The 14,578-nt window shown below is 34.2% G+C and overlaps 3 protein-coding genes across 3 annotated transcripts; 2 read left to right on the top strand and 1 right to left on the bottom strand.

Moving 5' to 3' along the window:
* Window positions 1–257: 257 nt before the first annotated feature.
* LOC126653466 (methionine aminopeptidase 2B) lies at window positions 258–4,849 on the top strand. Its single transcript, XM_050347366.2, has 12 exons — window positions 258–374; window positions 761–921; window positions 1,360–1,396; window positions 1,484–1,591; window positions 2,012–2,111; window positions 2,188–2,333; window positions 2,416–2,507; window positions 2,658–2,752; window positions 3,316–3,412; window positions 3,740–3,883; window positions 3,972–4,189; window positions 4,559–4,849. The coding sequence occupies exons 2-12, from the start codon at window positions 771–773 to the stop codon at window positions 4,667–4,669; spliced, it is 1,299 nt and encodes a 432-aa protein (XP_050203323.1). The 5' UTR covers window positions 258–374; window positions 761–770; the 3' UTR covers window positions 4,670–4,849.
* A 798-nt stretch (window positions 4,850–5,647) lies between these two features.
* Window positions 5,648–8,152, top strand: LOC126685776 (uncharacterized). The gene is made up of 3 exons (XM_050379733.2): window positions 5,648–6,248; window positions 6,514–6,723; window positions 7,941–8,152. Exons 1-3 carry the CDS (start codon window positions 5,736–5,738, stop codon window positions 8,082–8,084), a joined length of 867 nt encoding a protein of 288 aa, XP_050235690.1. The 5' UTR covers window positions 5,648–5,735; the 3' UTR covers window positions 8,085–8,152.
* Window positions 8,153–8,762: 610 nt separating this feature from the next.
* Window positions 8,763–13,134, bottom strand: LOC126686620 (methylenetetrahydrofolate reductase (NADH) 2-like). The gene is made up of 11 exons (XM_050380755.2): window positions 12,595–13,134; window positions 12,449–12,509; window positions 12,278–12,360; window positions 12,012–12,185; window positions 11,356–11,529; window positions 11,153–11,253; window positions 10,927–11,038; window positions 10,296–10,376; window positions 10,027–10,204; window positions 9,521–9,855; window positions 8,763–9,114 (listed from the first exon to the last, which is right to left on the bottom strand). Exons 1-11 carry the CDS (start codon window positions 13,024–13,026, stop codon window positions 9,031–9,033), a joined length of 1,815 nt encoding a protein of 604 aa, XP_050236712.1. The 5' UTR covers window positions 13,027–13,134; the 3' UTR covers window positions 8,763–9,030.
* Window positions 13,135–14,578: the final 1,444 nt, after the last annotated feature.

The raw sequence follows: 14,578 nt of genomic DNA on the forward strand, positions 1-14,578 counted from the left end.
TAATCCAACCTGCAAATAATAGGGGCCTGGATGACCCTTTTCCCTAATTATTATGCATTCAATGATAAACGAACAAAATAATATTATAGCACTTAAAAATAAAATATTTAAAATAGAAAAAGAAAAAGTAGAAATTATTTAGATATTATGTTGAATAGGCTTTACGTTAGAGCTGAAGCCCAACAAAAGTAAACACATACAGTCGTATTGTCGGCCCATGTAACAACAAACCAAAGGGGTTTTAGTTGTGTCTCGACTCTGTATTTATTAGGGTGCACTCTAATAAGGAAGAAGAAGAGGAAAGTTTTTGGTCTTGTTTGCTTGCTTCCTCACCATTATCTACCCCTAAAGTTTTGATCTTTTCTCCATTACAGGTAAAAAATTCTGTGTTTTCTGTTTTTATGTGCCATATTATCTCTTTTTATTTTTGATTTTAGCTTTTGCAAGTTAGATTCTTTTTGTTTTGTGCTTTATTTATCTTGGTTGGTTTTGTTCGTATTTAGTTATGTCTATATTTTTTCTTGGAATTGAGTTTCAACGACTTGGTCACTATTACATACAAGTAATGGGGGCTCTAGGAAGCTGAAAAAGATGAAGGTTTAAGTTTATGATGCAGGAAAAGTTAGAAAATTTCATACTTGGATATTATGGTTTAGTTGAGATAATATGTTTTGGGGGGTTTTAATTGTTTAAATATTGGAATGATAGTTAATCATGTATTAAATATGTAATCTTTTTCAATTTCTTTTTGTGAAATCAGTTCTCCATCAATGGCGGACGAGAACGTGGATAAACAAGTTGTTGTTGAGGAAAATGGAGCTGGAAAAGAAAATGGGGCATCAGAGCCTTCAATAAGCAATGATAATGAGGAGTCCTCGGACCAATCGTCTGCGGTGCAAAAAGATGAAGATGATGGGAAAGGTGACCCTTTATAGGGTGTTATGAATCCTCTTTTTAAACTGCTGTATCATCTATTTTTCATTAACAGTGTTGTTCTCCAATGATATTATATTAATTTTAAATCTTATACGAGAATGGAACTGACTGAAATTTGTTTCGTCTTTGAATATTACCTAGTGTTTGAGAGAGAAGGAAATTTTTATGAACTCTAGTGTTGGGTGTATGGTGCAAGGCTTTTGTTAGTTCTAGTGACTTTTACAAATATGACATAGGAAAGAAACATGATCACTTTTGATGGCCGTTAATTTTCCCTTCTCGCTTATTCTGAATGCTATAGTTTTTGCGCTGTTGCTGTATTACTTGTGTTTTGATATAAAGGTGATTAAATGATTTGATCCTCAAAAGTTTCATTGGTATGCTGATATTGTGTCTCTGTGCTTCTGGAATTATTTCTTGCAGAAGTTATAAAGAAGAAAAAGAAGAAAAATAAAAGCAAGTGAGGACAATTTGTATAGCTTTTGATATATTATCCGTGTTAATCTTTTCAGTTCATGCTTGATAATGTTGCATCTGTATTCCATAGGAAAAAGAAGGAATTGCCACAGCAGACAGACCCACCCACTATTGCCATTACCGATCTTTTTCCATCTGGGGAGTTTCCTGAGGGTGAAATTCAACAATACAAAGATGAGTAAGTCCACACAGCTCTCCTTGGTCTAATATCTGTGCAAATATGAAGTAGTGTATGCCCTTCTATTACCCTCATGTTTTAGCTGCTGCAATTGTATAACTATTGGCTCAAATATGCTTGGGATTGGGAAATAGGAAAACTTGTCAGCATTCTCCCAGGGAATTCGTTACCATAATTCTTTATATTTGATACTTTCACTGGTCATTTCTTATTTATTTAAGTGCAATGAACTGAATGGGCTGTTTTAACTTTAATGAATAAGAAATCACCTACCTATGAAATTATGTTGCACAAATCAACCACTGTTGTTGACATTTCTCTCCCTCTCCCTAACCTCTAAATGGTATCATCAATCATGTTGAATGCAGGACAACCCTCCTTCACTGTATTTCTGTTAATTATTGTAGTATTATGTTTCAGCAATTTGTGGAGAGTTACCTCTGAAGAGAAGAGAGAGCTGGAACGTCTTGAAAAGCCCATCTACAATTCAGTTCGTCGAGCAGCTGAAGTTCATCGTCAGGTTGCTTTTAAGCTGTATGTAACTACGCACTAACCGTTTGTTGCACTTGCTTGACGTTTTGTTTATTTGGTATTAGGTTCGGAAGTACATGAAAAGTATCATTAAGCCTGGCATGTTAATGATCGACTTATGTGAGACCTTGGAGAATACAGTTCGTAAGCTAATATCAGAGAATGGTCTGCAAGCAGGCATTGCGTTTCCCACTGGATGTTCTCTGAACTGGTGAGTTTTGCTTTAAATATATAATTAAATTCAATATTTTCCTTGCGTGGCTGTACCTTTGTTGAATATCCTTTATTGATAGGGTTGCTGCTCACTGGACCCCGAATTCAGGGGATACAACCGTGCTTCAATATGATGATGTCATGAAGTTAGATTTTGGAACACATGTTGATGGTATGCATAATCTTTACGTCCTACTTTAAGTTTGTATTTTACCTATGGTGTTGTTGACATTAAAGTGTCAACAAAATGTGCTCCTACTTTTTCCTTGTTTATTTGTAAGCTGGATGCCTTAGAGGAAAGATGCATTTGTTAAATTTGCAGGATGTATTGTGGACTGTGCATTTACAGTAGCATTCAACCCTATGTTTGACCCACTACTTGAAGCTTCACGTGAGGCAACCAACACGGGTATTAAGGTAATATACTAACTTTAATTCCTACTTACTGTCATTTAAAGAAAACAGTTGGTTTCATCTGATTCCTACTTTTGATGATTGTTTTTCAAAATTTTGATGCTCAACCATAGCCTTAGTGTCATGTAATCAACTGAGTCAAGTTCCAAAGATTTTGAGATTCTTATATTTTGATTGTTCAAGTACTCGTTATAGGAAAACTTAAGTGTGTATGAGTAACTTAAGTTGTCTAGGCTTTTTTATTCCGTGATTTGGATATAAATATCAAATGTTTGAATTGCATTTTTATTCCTTTCTTGTATTTGCACAATAATTCGCTCTTTGAAAATATAAAGTTGCTTATGTGGTCTAGAAAGGATAGATAGCTATCATATATAATAATCTATCTCATCAAATCATCATAATATTTAGAAAGTACAGATTGCTCAAAAGAATTGATTTAGGTCTTACTTATTGAAGCATTTGAAAGGAACAATTTTCAAATTTGAATTACTTTAAAGATCACGGTATTTGTACACTATATATTACACCAGTGACCACATGCTCATTACTATTTGATTCTTCAGGAAGCTGGGATTGATGTACGTCTTTGTGATGTTGGTGCTGCCATACAAGAGGTCATGGAATCATATGAGGTTGAGATTAATGGGAAGGTGTTTCAAGGTATGCTATCTATTTGATTTGAAACAGTTGCATAGAACTGAATATTCTTCGCAGTTGAAGTGCTTTTAGCATTTGGGATTTGCAGCCACCAATACTATGGCAATTTTTTTTCACATTTAACCAGATGTATTTTGCTTCATTAACATCTCTTTCGGCTCGTTTCATACTTAGTGCAGTGGGATCAATAGTATTCATTTGTCGTGTTTTTCTAATCTCCAGTTCACCAATGAATTTGCTTTAAAAATATTTCATAAATTTGAGATTTTTACTATACCGCCCATGCATTCATGACTATCTTTGACATGGAGTAACACATTTCATTGGCAGTTAAAAGTATCAGAAACTTGAATGGACACAGCATTGGCCGCTATCAGATCCATGCTGGAAAATCAGTTCCGATTGTGAAAGGAGGGGAGCAGACAAAAATGGAGGAGGGCGAATTCTACGCCATCGAAACATTTGGATCGACAGGTAATGTTAGTTGCTTTCAGATTTTACTAAATGTTGAGAGATTTTATGACCTATTGTAGGACAACTGATCTCTTGCTTCTGGCTGCAGGCAAAGGATATGTAAGAGAAGACCTAGAGTGTAGCCATTACATGAAGAATTTTGATGCTGGTCATGTCCCACTGAGATTGCCAAGGGCAAAACAACTGCTAGCAACAATCAATAAAAACTTCTCCACATTAGCCTTCTGTAGACGGTATTTAGACCGTGTAGGGGAGACCAAATATTTGATGGCATTGAAGAACTTATGTGATGCTGGAGTCATACAGGTACTAAATAATTTCTCGCTCCCTTCTCCCTACTAATGATGTCTTATTCCAAAATCTGTACCATGTCGAGTCTTATGTTTCAATGTTTCGTTTCCGTTTGTAGAAATATTTTTTGAAATTCCAACTTTATTATTATAATCTATTCTTGAAAAACATGTCTTTTACAGTTTCCTGTTTAAGCGTCCGTCTCCGTTTCTGTGCAAAATAGGTTGTAATTAACAAAAATATCTACTTTTTAAGATTAGTTTTTGTCTGTTGGCATACTGAAAGATTAGTGCTAACTGATTTAGTAGTGCAAACTTTTACTTGTTTTTTTTTTATTATGAATATTCATATTTATTAATATTTTCCGCATCTCAAATTTTGCAGCCTTATCCTCCTCTGTGTGATAATAAGGGCAGCTATGTATCCCAATTTGAGCATACGATCTTACTCCGGCCGACCTGCAAGGAAGTTATATCAAGAGGGGATGATTACTAGATGATGATTTTCTTGATTGCATCATCATCATTGTACAAGTTTTAAGTTTAATCTTAAATTTTATCTGTAACTGTCACTGTTGGTTTACCTGAAGTTTCATTTGTCTTTATAAAAGCCAAAAAAAAAAGAGGGAGAATAATTAATTTATTAGTGATAAAAAAAATAGTTTTGTTTTGCTAATGTGATCTTAATTTTGTTTTTTCAAGGAAGAGGATGCCAGTCCGAGAAAAGCATAATGCATCAATATCACTAAAAGTTCAAAATTTTATTGATATCTTGGGACATTATATGATTTTATAATCAAAATAACTTGTTTTTTTATTTTTTAAAATCAATGGTTTTTTTAGAGCCAATTCTATTTCATGTTGCATAGAAGTAATAGCATTATTAAATAGAGAAAATTAAAGAAATAGTATCAGTTTTTTAAAAATAGGTTTTTCAGAAAAGCATTCATTTTTATCTAAAAAAAAACTTTATATTTTAAAAATTCTATTGGTACGCCCTGTATAAAATTTAATAATAAAAAAACATTTGCAAAATTATTTCTATATAGGCATCACGTTTTAACTCATACATTGACATGATATTTTTTTTTAACATAGTTAAAAATAATAAAATGTGATTATTTTGTATCAATTGAATGTAAAATAATGAAAAATCAATTGTGCCGTATAAATACTCCATTCAGATGGGAAAAAAAGAAGATAACATTGTATCCACGAGCAAATTTTGGTAGTAAGCTTTTATTTACTTGATTCTTAATAAATATTTTTCTATTTAAATAGTTTTTGAACTATTTATTATATACATTTGTGGTTTTTTCATGGACGAGATTCCATAAAAATATCATCTCATGTCAATTAAAACGATGTAATTTTATACAGGACTATATTCGTATAAAATAAATAGGCAAGAGACTATTTAAATATAAATCTTTATTAAGGATGAGTTGAAATAAAAATGAATAGTAAAGGGACTCTCAGATGAGTTTAGCCAAAAGAAAAAAATAGCAAGACAAAAGATAAGTTCCTAGACGAAGCATTTTCAGTTCCGCAGTTGACAGTTAATGGCGACGGCAACAGCTGCGACGACGGTGGCAGTAGCTGCTGCTGCCTCCGCCGCTAAAATTATAAACCGCGGCAGAATAAGTTTAAGCATCCGCAATCATATCGGCACCGTTAATATTATTCAGAACCGTCAATTCATCAGAAAAACATCATCAGCACCAACACCAGCGCCATTTTTATCCACAACAAACCACAATCGATTTATTCACTGCTTTTGCACCACCGCCGCTAATAATGTAGAAGAAGAGCCGACAACCGCCAGTGTTTCCACCGCCACCGCTACACCATCGTCATCTGAATCAAAATCGTCGTCAGATGGAGATAAAGACAATGAAAGTGGAAAATTAACGGAAGCAGCCAAGATGCTGGACATAAGGGTGGGGAGAATAATAAAAGCATGGAGACATGAAGAAGCTGATTCTCTATATGTTGAAGAGGTTGATGTTGGTGAAGCTGAGCCTCGTATTATATGTAGCGGTCTTGTCAAATACATTCCAATTGACCATCTTCAGGTATAATTATCTCATTATTTGCTACCAACGAACTGTAGTTTAAATGGTATAAGCACAGCATTCTGTCAAGATCGTGTGGGTTCTAGTATATAAATTTAAAATTTTCGAATTCGACAAGTATTTTAGGCCATATAGATAGAACATTGCAACAATTGGGTGAATTGTATGTACTCTGGTCGTCTCGGGAGCTGTGATGTCTTGAGATTGGATTCTGAAATGGTAGAAAATTACTAGTGAAGAAATGAGGGATTTTGTTTTTGAGCAGGATAGGAAAGTGGTGGTGCTTGCTAATTTGAAAGCGAGGAATATGCGTGGGGTTAAGTCGAATGGTATGCTTATGGCTGCTTCTGATGCTTCTCATGAGAATGTTGAGCTTCTTGAACCTCATCCTGATTCACTTCCTGGTGAAAGGATATGGTTTGGTTCTCAACATGATCAAGAAAATCAACTACCTGAACCTGCCTCTCCTAATCAGGTTCATTTCTAGCTACTTTATGTAGGATCACTTTTCTTGTTTACTTTGATAAGGTTAATGTGTTACTTAATTGGATGACTGCATAGTTGTATCATGTAACTAGACTAGGAAGCATCTTTATCTAATGGCTATAGTTAATGCAAGAAATAAGAAATTTCGTGTTCAATTGAGGTGTTTGATAGAATTCCTCGCGAATGAATCATCTTTTACTTCGAATCCATACATTTACATTAGTAGTTAACTACAATTTATACTTAGGATATTGCTGACATTACAACTTGTACTCTTTGAACCATTGATCTTCTGCTTATGAATTTAATTCTCGGTTTTCAATAAGAAAAGTGAAAATTTTAGAACTGAAGTATGAATGTAGAAGTGGGAAGATGAAAAATAAGCTTTTATCTATGGGTTTGATAGGATGAAAAGAAAAAATAATGGAAAAAAACATGTTTATTATTCTGTCTATAGACTAGATATGAAAAATGAAATCCTGGTATTACGCTTACAAGATCTGATTCTATTTTCTCCAATCTGGACCTCTGATGGTGGAAATTCCAATTTTCTATGTTTTATATCTTTCATCTCTTCTTTACTTTCACCATCATTTTGTTCTTTATTGACGTGGGATTCAGATTTCCTTAGTTTAGTCTTTTGAGTTTTGTCCGCAATAATATAATATAAGCATCTAGGAAGTTCGTTCTCCATGAAAATTGTTATCTAGCTGATAAATGAAGCTTTTCTCCAGTGGACCAAAATACTCTTTTTTTTCTCTGTATAGCAACTTTTAAGAATCTAACAGAGTGATGACTTATATTATTAGCTGAAATGAGACCCTTTTGGGCGATTTTTGCTTCCAAAATAATGAAAGTCTCTGTAACGAGACATTTTTCAACTCTTGAACTAAAAGGTAGGCCGTTCAAAGAAGAATATCCGATAGGAATAACAAGAATCGAAGTCAAGGTTGGTTTAATTGGTGAGCCTAAAAATAGGAGACTATCTAGCTTGGTTCCGAGATTCTACTTGTTACTTTTACACAACTTTTTGTCTCAAAATCTCTGTTTTACTATGACTATAAACTAAAAATTCCGACTCTGATCATCAATCCTGATTTTTAAAGATACTTTATTGTTTCTGATAGGCGAATGATCATTGATTAGCCTTTCAAAATTAAATGCTAATGTAGTAAAAGAATTTCAATGTTGTTTACTAATCTCCAGGTTCAAAAGAAAAAGATTTGGGAATCGGTGCAGCCTCATCTCAAGACGGATGATTCTTGCCAAGCTATGGTGGGGGAGCATTTATTGCAGACATCTGCAGGTGTGGTGGTGTGCAGATCTCTGAAGAATGCAAACATTTCTTGAGTGAACTTGGAACTTAAAATTCATTTAATTGAAGTAACACAATCCCTCATTTTTGCTTTTTGCTGCAATCTATTCTTCATGCTCCTTTGTACAACTTGGGAATTAGTTTGATGGTATACTGTTTTGTTTTTATCTGAACTTGAATGTACTTATTGCTGTCAAGCCCGGGAATTGTTATCACGATAGATTTTAGGAAAAATTAATATCAACCTGCAAGATTCGATTAAAATTGTACTATATGTTTTGAATTCTTTTACCTTCCTCATGTATTTGGATATTTGATAAGCGAAACTCTTCACGAGGGACTATTGTGGGATTAAAATGTCATAACAGTATTTCAATTTTTGTAATTTTGATCAAAGCTTTAAAATTTTGCAATTTTAGCCCCAAGTTCCAACATTCAGAGCAGTTTTATCCAATTTGCTCCGGTTGAGCTAATTGCAAAAATAAAAACTTTGTTCGAGTTATAATAGGTCAGAAAGGAATCCATGTAGGCCACATGAAATTTGACACACGTTATTATAGTAAAATGTTAACTGAAAATTGAAAAAAAAACTCAACAATATTTAAATTTTCCAAGTACAAAAAGATAATAATTTAAAGCTAAGCTGAGATATGTATGCCAACCAATAAGGAGCTAGGAACACTCCATAACTTTAAACTTTTAAGACAACTAGATACAATAGAATGTGGCAACTCAATAAAGAATAGTAACAAATACATAAATGTTTTAGGCCAATAATTTAGTTGCCACTCCAAATGCACTTAGCACATAACTCAGAGGGAGTTGTTCCCCTTGAATTATTATTACACATGACTAAAAATTCAAATACACAACCATTGATCAATATCATAGCTATAGTTCCATTAAGCGGTAAATAGCACAATTTCAAGTGGTAGAATGAGCTTTAACAAAATGGAGGTGCTGCCCCCATGGCGTCTACCTTCACAAATCAGCAAAAACACTGAAAATATCGCCATGGACGTAGTCGTTATCGACCAAGCTGACCAAGAAATAGCTGCTTTGCGCCTGTGAAAAATGGGCATAAGATTGCTACTATATCGAGATTAAAAGATGTGTAATATGCATTATTTTTTAACTGCTACGCATTAATGCATTGTGTAGGGGTATGCGTTCAGCTAGAACCAAACAATTTTTTTGATATTTTTTAAAACAGAATCAAATATATAAGAATTTAAAAAATGTCAAACCAAAACGAACTAGTCGGTTTTGTTGAATTTTTTGGTCCGGTTAAATTCTTTACTTTCAAAACCAAAATTATTTAATAAAACAAACCAAACCAAATCGAATTTTTCCAGTTTGGGTTTGATTAGTCAATTTGGTTCTGTTTTTGCAAGCCCCTATACACTTGATTCATATCAAACTTTTGTAGAAGCTGCTGTGAACAAGATCAACATTATCAAGAGAGACGTACCTCTTCAAGCAATTTTCGTGATGGATCGCCTTCTGGGTACAAGGATGCCCATCCTTTAGACCAGATTTCAAAGGCTTCGTCCTTCCATATACTGAAGCTGGCAGGATCAACAACAGTTGGTTGGATAATTTGCTTTGCTGGGAAGACTCCCCAAGTTACAGCATTCACATCGTTCGGCCCAACATTAGATAGCAAAGTTCCTCCTCTGTTTACAGCCATATAAGTTATTTGAGGGTTTGCCTTGCACTTCTCAACTAGAGCATGTAGCTTGTTCGTGGAGCAGAACAACTCTAGATATGCTTTCTGATAGACATATCCTCCGGGACCTCCCCAACCTGCACTCATCCATGAAGGCAGAGAAATAAATTTAAAAATTGAACATACAAATGCATTCGTGACGGAGAACCACTTCAAAAATTTAAGCATCAAGGTCGAGTGTAAAATAAACTAATAATCTATATTCTGATAAATTCATAGCTAAATATTCAAATGCATATATTACTCACCGACAGATAGGGAATCAGATTTCTCCCCATTGACTGCTGGTTGACTATTGATAGTCAAAAATCCCTTCAAATTGATCTTGCCCAACTGTTCATTAATGATCTTTGTCTCCGGTTGAAGGCCATCTAATTCTGACCAAGGACTGCTTTTCAACTTCCCGAGGCAGTACTTTTTGAATTTCTGATATTTAAAAATTGCAAACGGCATGAGCAGATAGTTGAACGAAATAAAAGGAGAAAATATCACAACCTATTCTGGATTTCCACTGTACCTCAAAAATGTCTTCAACACTATTCAAGGGTGTTGCCCATTCATCATGAAGTTTCTTGTCACGTGCACGTGGTCGCATGAACTGCAGAATGAATTCTAATTTATGTTACTTACATATAGCTAGTATACGGGAATAAAAAAATTAGAATGTTATGAGCTGATGTGCATCATTTACTTTTGTGCAGTAAAGTTATAGAGTAGGCCTGTAAGTATGGTGCATACCGGCGCTGTACACATCAAAAAGGTCCTCTTTTGGCTAGTTTAGATTGTGGGAAGGGAACTAGTAAAAAAAAACTGTGTATATATTTCTATAGGACTGAATTTAAATATCCTCGATTCCAGTATTGGATAAAATGGGACCCATGGTAGCAAATGGATAGTGACATACGGTTATATGAAATTTCTTTGAATTTTCCAAATTTCCATCATTATCAAAGACCACTAATATTCTGAGTATATTTTCAAGCTATCCAAATTTATTTTCTGCCTAATGTAATAGCAATGCACTTGTATGTTATTATTAGAATGAACTAGATTGCAGGAGCTGCAAACAGATAGTAAAATAAATAAATAAACACATAGAATTAGTGATATTCCAAAAGTAAAGGACAAAGTGGATCGATCTTGCACACCTGATGCTCAGTTAATCCGCCATATGATGGATTACAGGAATCACCCCATCGGCCTTGTGGGTACTGCTCCCAGCCAACCGTTCTTGATATGTAGCTCTTGGGACGATTAGCCCTATGATTATTGGCAAGAAATTGTTGTTAAATGTCTTCAAAAGACAAACTTTCATATAATTTCATTAATGGAGTCTCTGGTCCAAATTAATTGCATTTCATGAGAAATACATACCAAAATATTGGACGAACCCCTTCCTTAACTCGGAAAACGTTGGTTGGGGGTCTCCAAGGTAATGACCTTGTAATCTTGGACTCCTCAATTAAACCAAGATTCTGCGGATGAAAGTCTTTGGTTAAAACATAGATACATGATAGTTGTCCTGCAAATTATCTACATGTAAAGCCATAATAATGAATTGGATGTGAGAAAGAAACCATTAGTATAGCTAATGCAGATTTCTCCATGTTTAGTGTGTAGAGATGCAATGTCTTAATGCCATGAGCCATAATCTTCTTGCACATTTCTGTTCCAAGGTGAATGCCATAAGCTCTGACTGCTTCCTCGTTATCCTTGATCGGCTCCAATGCTGCCATAACCTCAGCTGGAATCTATTGTAAAAGAAATCAAATGTAAATTACACCTAGTACAATATTTGTATGTCCAAATCCGAGAAAAACTTCTAAGATGCAAAACGATGACTCCCAAAATAACAATTACACCTGGAGCCTATAGTAGAAATAAAGCCAAACTAAGTAAAACGTGCTCTGCCTTTTCAAATAATACAAAAGAAAAATCAAAAGAGACAGGTAAGCTCCATACTCAACTAAACCTTAATCCCTAATTAGTAAGGGTTGGCTATATGTTTTCTTTATCTTTCGATTCGCATGATTATAGGCTAAATCTTCAGTAGGGACTGAACAGTACCTAACATATTATTGTTATTAAAAAAAAGCATTGGTCAACTTAATACAAATTATAAGTTTAACACCACAACCTCACTTCAGATCCTGACGAGAAAATGCATAGAGTGAAATGACCAATAAAGCAGAGATTTAAACAAATATAAGGACCATTTTAGGATAATACATACCTTTGTTTTGCAGAAACCAGTCATTCTTATGAAACCCTTATAATTATTAATGGGCATAATCCCAGGAACAATCGGACAAGTTATACCCATTTGTCGGCAATCATTCACAAATTTGAGAAAAATGTCAGTATCATAGAAGAGCTGAGTGACAATTAGATCAGCTCCAGCATCAACCTGCACACACAAAATCACACCAATCAACACAAACAAAATCTATCCCACTCATAAATTTCACTTTCCAAAACTAAAAGTCAAAAAACACATACCTTTCTCTTCAAATACTCAAGATCTTTCTGATAATTCCCTGGTGTAGCCAGACCATCACTCTCAATCATATCCGGATGAGCCTCTGCGAAAATTAAATAAAATTACCACACAAATAAGCTAAAAAGTCAGTCTTTTGCACATGACGTCATATTAAAGAATCAAAAATTCACCTGGATAACCAGCAACAGTGATGCCAAAATAGTCACCGTACTTAGATCTAATATGCTCCACCTAAACAAACAAACAAACACCAATTACACTCCAATCCATCAATTACAAAATTAAACAAAAACCCACAAAAAAAAAACTCAATTACCAGATCAAGAGCACAACCAAATCCACCTTCAACTTGAACAAACTTATCCTGGCCATGAGGAGGATCCCCACGAAGAGCAAGAACATTCTGAATACCATTAGATTTAATAGTTTCAAGGGCATGATCAATCTTCTCAACGGGCATATTAGTGCAAGTAAGATGCATCATAGTTTCAACACAGATCATGTTCTGCATTCTATTAGCAATATCAAGGGTGAGATCTGCAGTAGTACCGCCAGCTCCCCAAGTAATGTCACAAAACGTCGGATTATGCGACACCATTCGGTCCATTCTATCGAAGAGGTTGTCGACGCCATCTTCTGTCTTGGGTGGGAAGAATTCGAAGGAGAAAACGACCTTGTCGTTCGAGTCTGGCAATCCTCCGTTTGAATGAGCTCCGAGGGAGGATTTGATTTTGTCGATGACCTTCATTTTGGGGGATGCCCAGATGGGGAAATGGGGTGGGATTTAGTGGGTGGGGAGTGAGATCTGAAGGATAATGAAGGTGGGAGATGAGTGTCTGAATTTGGTGTATATAATTAGATTTGGAGGCAAAAAGGTTGGTGGGCTTTTACTTACCAACAACCGAGGAAATGTAATTGTTTTACTCGCTTCTAAAACATTGCTAATTTTAGTCTCTTTTATTTATTTATTTTTCTTCTAGGAATGGAAATTATTAGTCTAAATTCACATTTCTGCATAATCTATATAATTAAGGGTTTTTTTTTCAGAAATAATTAACTTTCACTTGTGAGGTTATTGTAATTCTTGGGAGGTTCTGTACTTTTTGCGAGGTTATTATATTTCTTATGAGGTTCTGCATTAATATAAATAATTTTTTTAGATTAATTGACATTTTACAGTTTAAATAGTATATCCAATAACCTTGTATGGTCATGATACTTCTCATCAACATAATTTGTTGGTAGCAATAGGTTGGAGAATACATATGCGTAACCACGAACCATATTAATTTTTATTCCCATTTGGGTGTTTCTTTTCTCTTTGTGGGTGACTATATCACATAGTTGATTTATTATTTTGTAGATTTTTTAATTTTTTTATAAGAGGGGCCTCCCAATCGGCCCCTCTAACTCCTATTTTTGGTAGATAATTCGAGAAGCCTCCTCTAGCATCAGGTATGATTATACTAGACTATTATTTTATTTTATAAATAAATAAACAGGTATGCTATGGTGGGAAACCTTTTCTGGATAGTTTTTCAATCTACGCTACTACATGGTGCAATAAACTTACAAGGTACTACTATAATATCATATCATTTCTACCAACGATACGTGTCTTGGTCATCTTTAATATTGTCATTTTATTTTATCGTTCTACCGTTTGTTTAACAAATTATTTAAACTTTGGTTTATTAAAATTTGTTAAATGGATGTGTATTTGGATGGCTCGTATAGTAGTTACAAAGTCCACATATTATTATTTATTTAAAGAATGGCTCATTTTCTTCATGGAATGGTCATTCTTCCATAATTTTATATATTATTATCTCTGGCAAAAAAAAACTAGTACACGGAAGAATTATTTACATTGATTTTATAAATACCTCAAATAACAACCAAAATCCTCATAATCCCAATAACTTTCTCTCTCCTCATTATTCTCTTTACTCTATTCTCTAAATAACGATTCATTCTTTATGTCTTTTTGCCGTTTCGGCCCCATTGTCTTGCCTCCGCCGTCTCGCCGCTGAAGTTATTATTTTCGCCTATTCTTATTGTAGTTGTTACCATCCTTATTCCATTCATCTTTCTGTTATCGTTTTAATTTCATATATGAAGTTTTCTTATTATTATTATTTTTTATTTTCAGATCTACAATTTGTTCATTATTTAATATATTTGTTCATTATTAAACATGTATAAATATTATCTTTAAAGAAGATAATAATAATTTTATGGTTGTATGAAATAAATATATGTTATTTCTGCATTTTTACTGTGTTTTATTGTATTTCTGT

This window comes from Mercurialis annua, linkage group LG6 (assembly GCF_937616625.2).
Source record: "Mercurialis annua linkage group LG6, ddMerAnnu1.2, whole genome shotgun sequence".
Taxonomy (NCBI): Eukaryota; Viridiplantae; Streptophyta; class Magnoliopsida; order Malpighiales; family Euphorbiaceae; genus Mercurialis; species Mercurialis annua.

Excerpts from the sequence above, each read along its gene's own strand:
- LOC126653466 (XM_050347366.2), top strand. The coding sequence starts at position 771 with ATGGCGGACGAGAACGTGGATAAACAAGTTGTTGTTGAGGAAAATGGA. Across the intron at positions 2,508-2,657 it reads TTTTGGAACACATGTTGATG|GATGTATTGTGGACTGTGCA; the intron begins GTATGCATAATC and ends TTAAATTTGCAG. Across the intron at positions 4,190-4,558 it reads GTGATGCTGGAGTCATACAG|CCTTATCCTCCTCTGTGTGA; the intron begins GTACTAAATAAT and ends CAAATTTTGCAG.
- LOC126686620 (XM_050380755.2), bottom strand. The coding sequence starts at position 13,026 with ATGAAGGTCATCGACAAAATCAAATCCTCCCTCGGAGCTCATTCAAAC. Across the intron at positions 12,186-12,277 it reads TTGAGTATTTGAAGAGAAAG|GTTGATGCTGGAGCTGATCT; the intron begins GTATGTGTTTTT and ends TTGTGTGTGCAG. Across the intron at positions 9,115-9,520 it reads CACGAAAATTGCTTGAAGAG|GCGCAAAGCAGCTATTTCTT; the intron begins GTACGTCTCTCT and ends CATTTTTCACAG.
- LOC126685776 (XM_050379733.2), top strand. The coding sequence starts at position 5,736 with ATGGCGACGGCAACAGCTGCGACGACGGTGGCAGTAGCTGCTGCTGCC. Across the intron at positions 6,249-6,513 it reads TTCCAATTGACCATCTTCAG|GATAGGAAAGTGGTGGTGCT; the intron begins GTATAATTATCT and ends GTTTTTGAGCAG. Across the intron at positions 6,724-7,940 it reads AACCTGCCTCTCCTAATCAG|GTTCAAAAGAAAAAGATTTG; the intron begins GTTCATTTCTAG and ends ACTAATCTCCAG.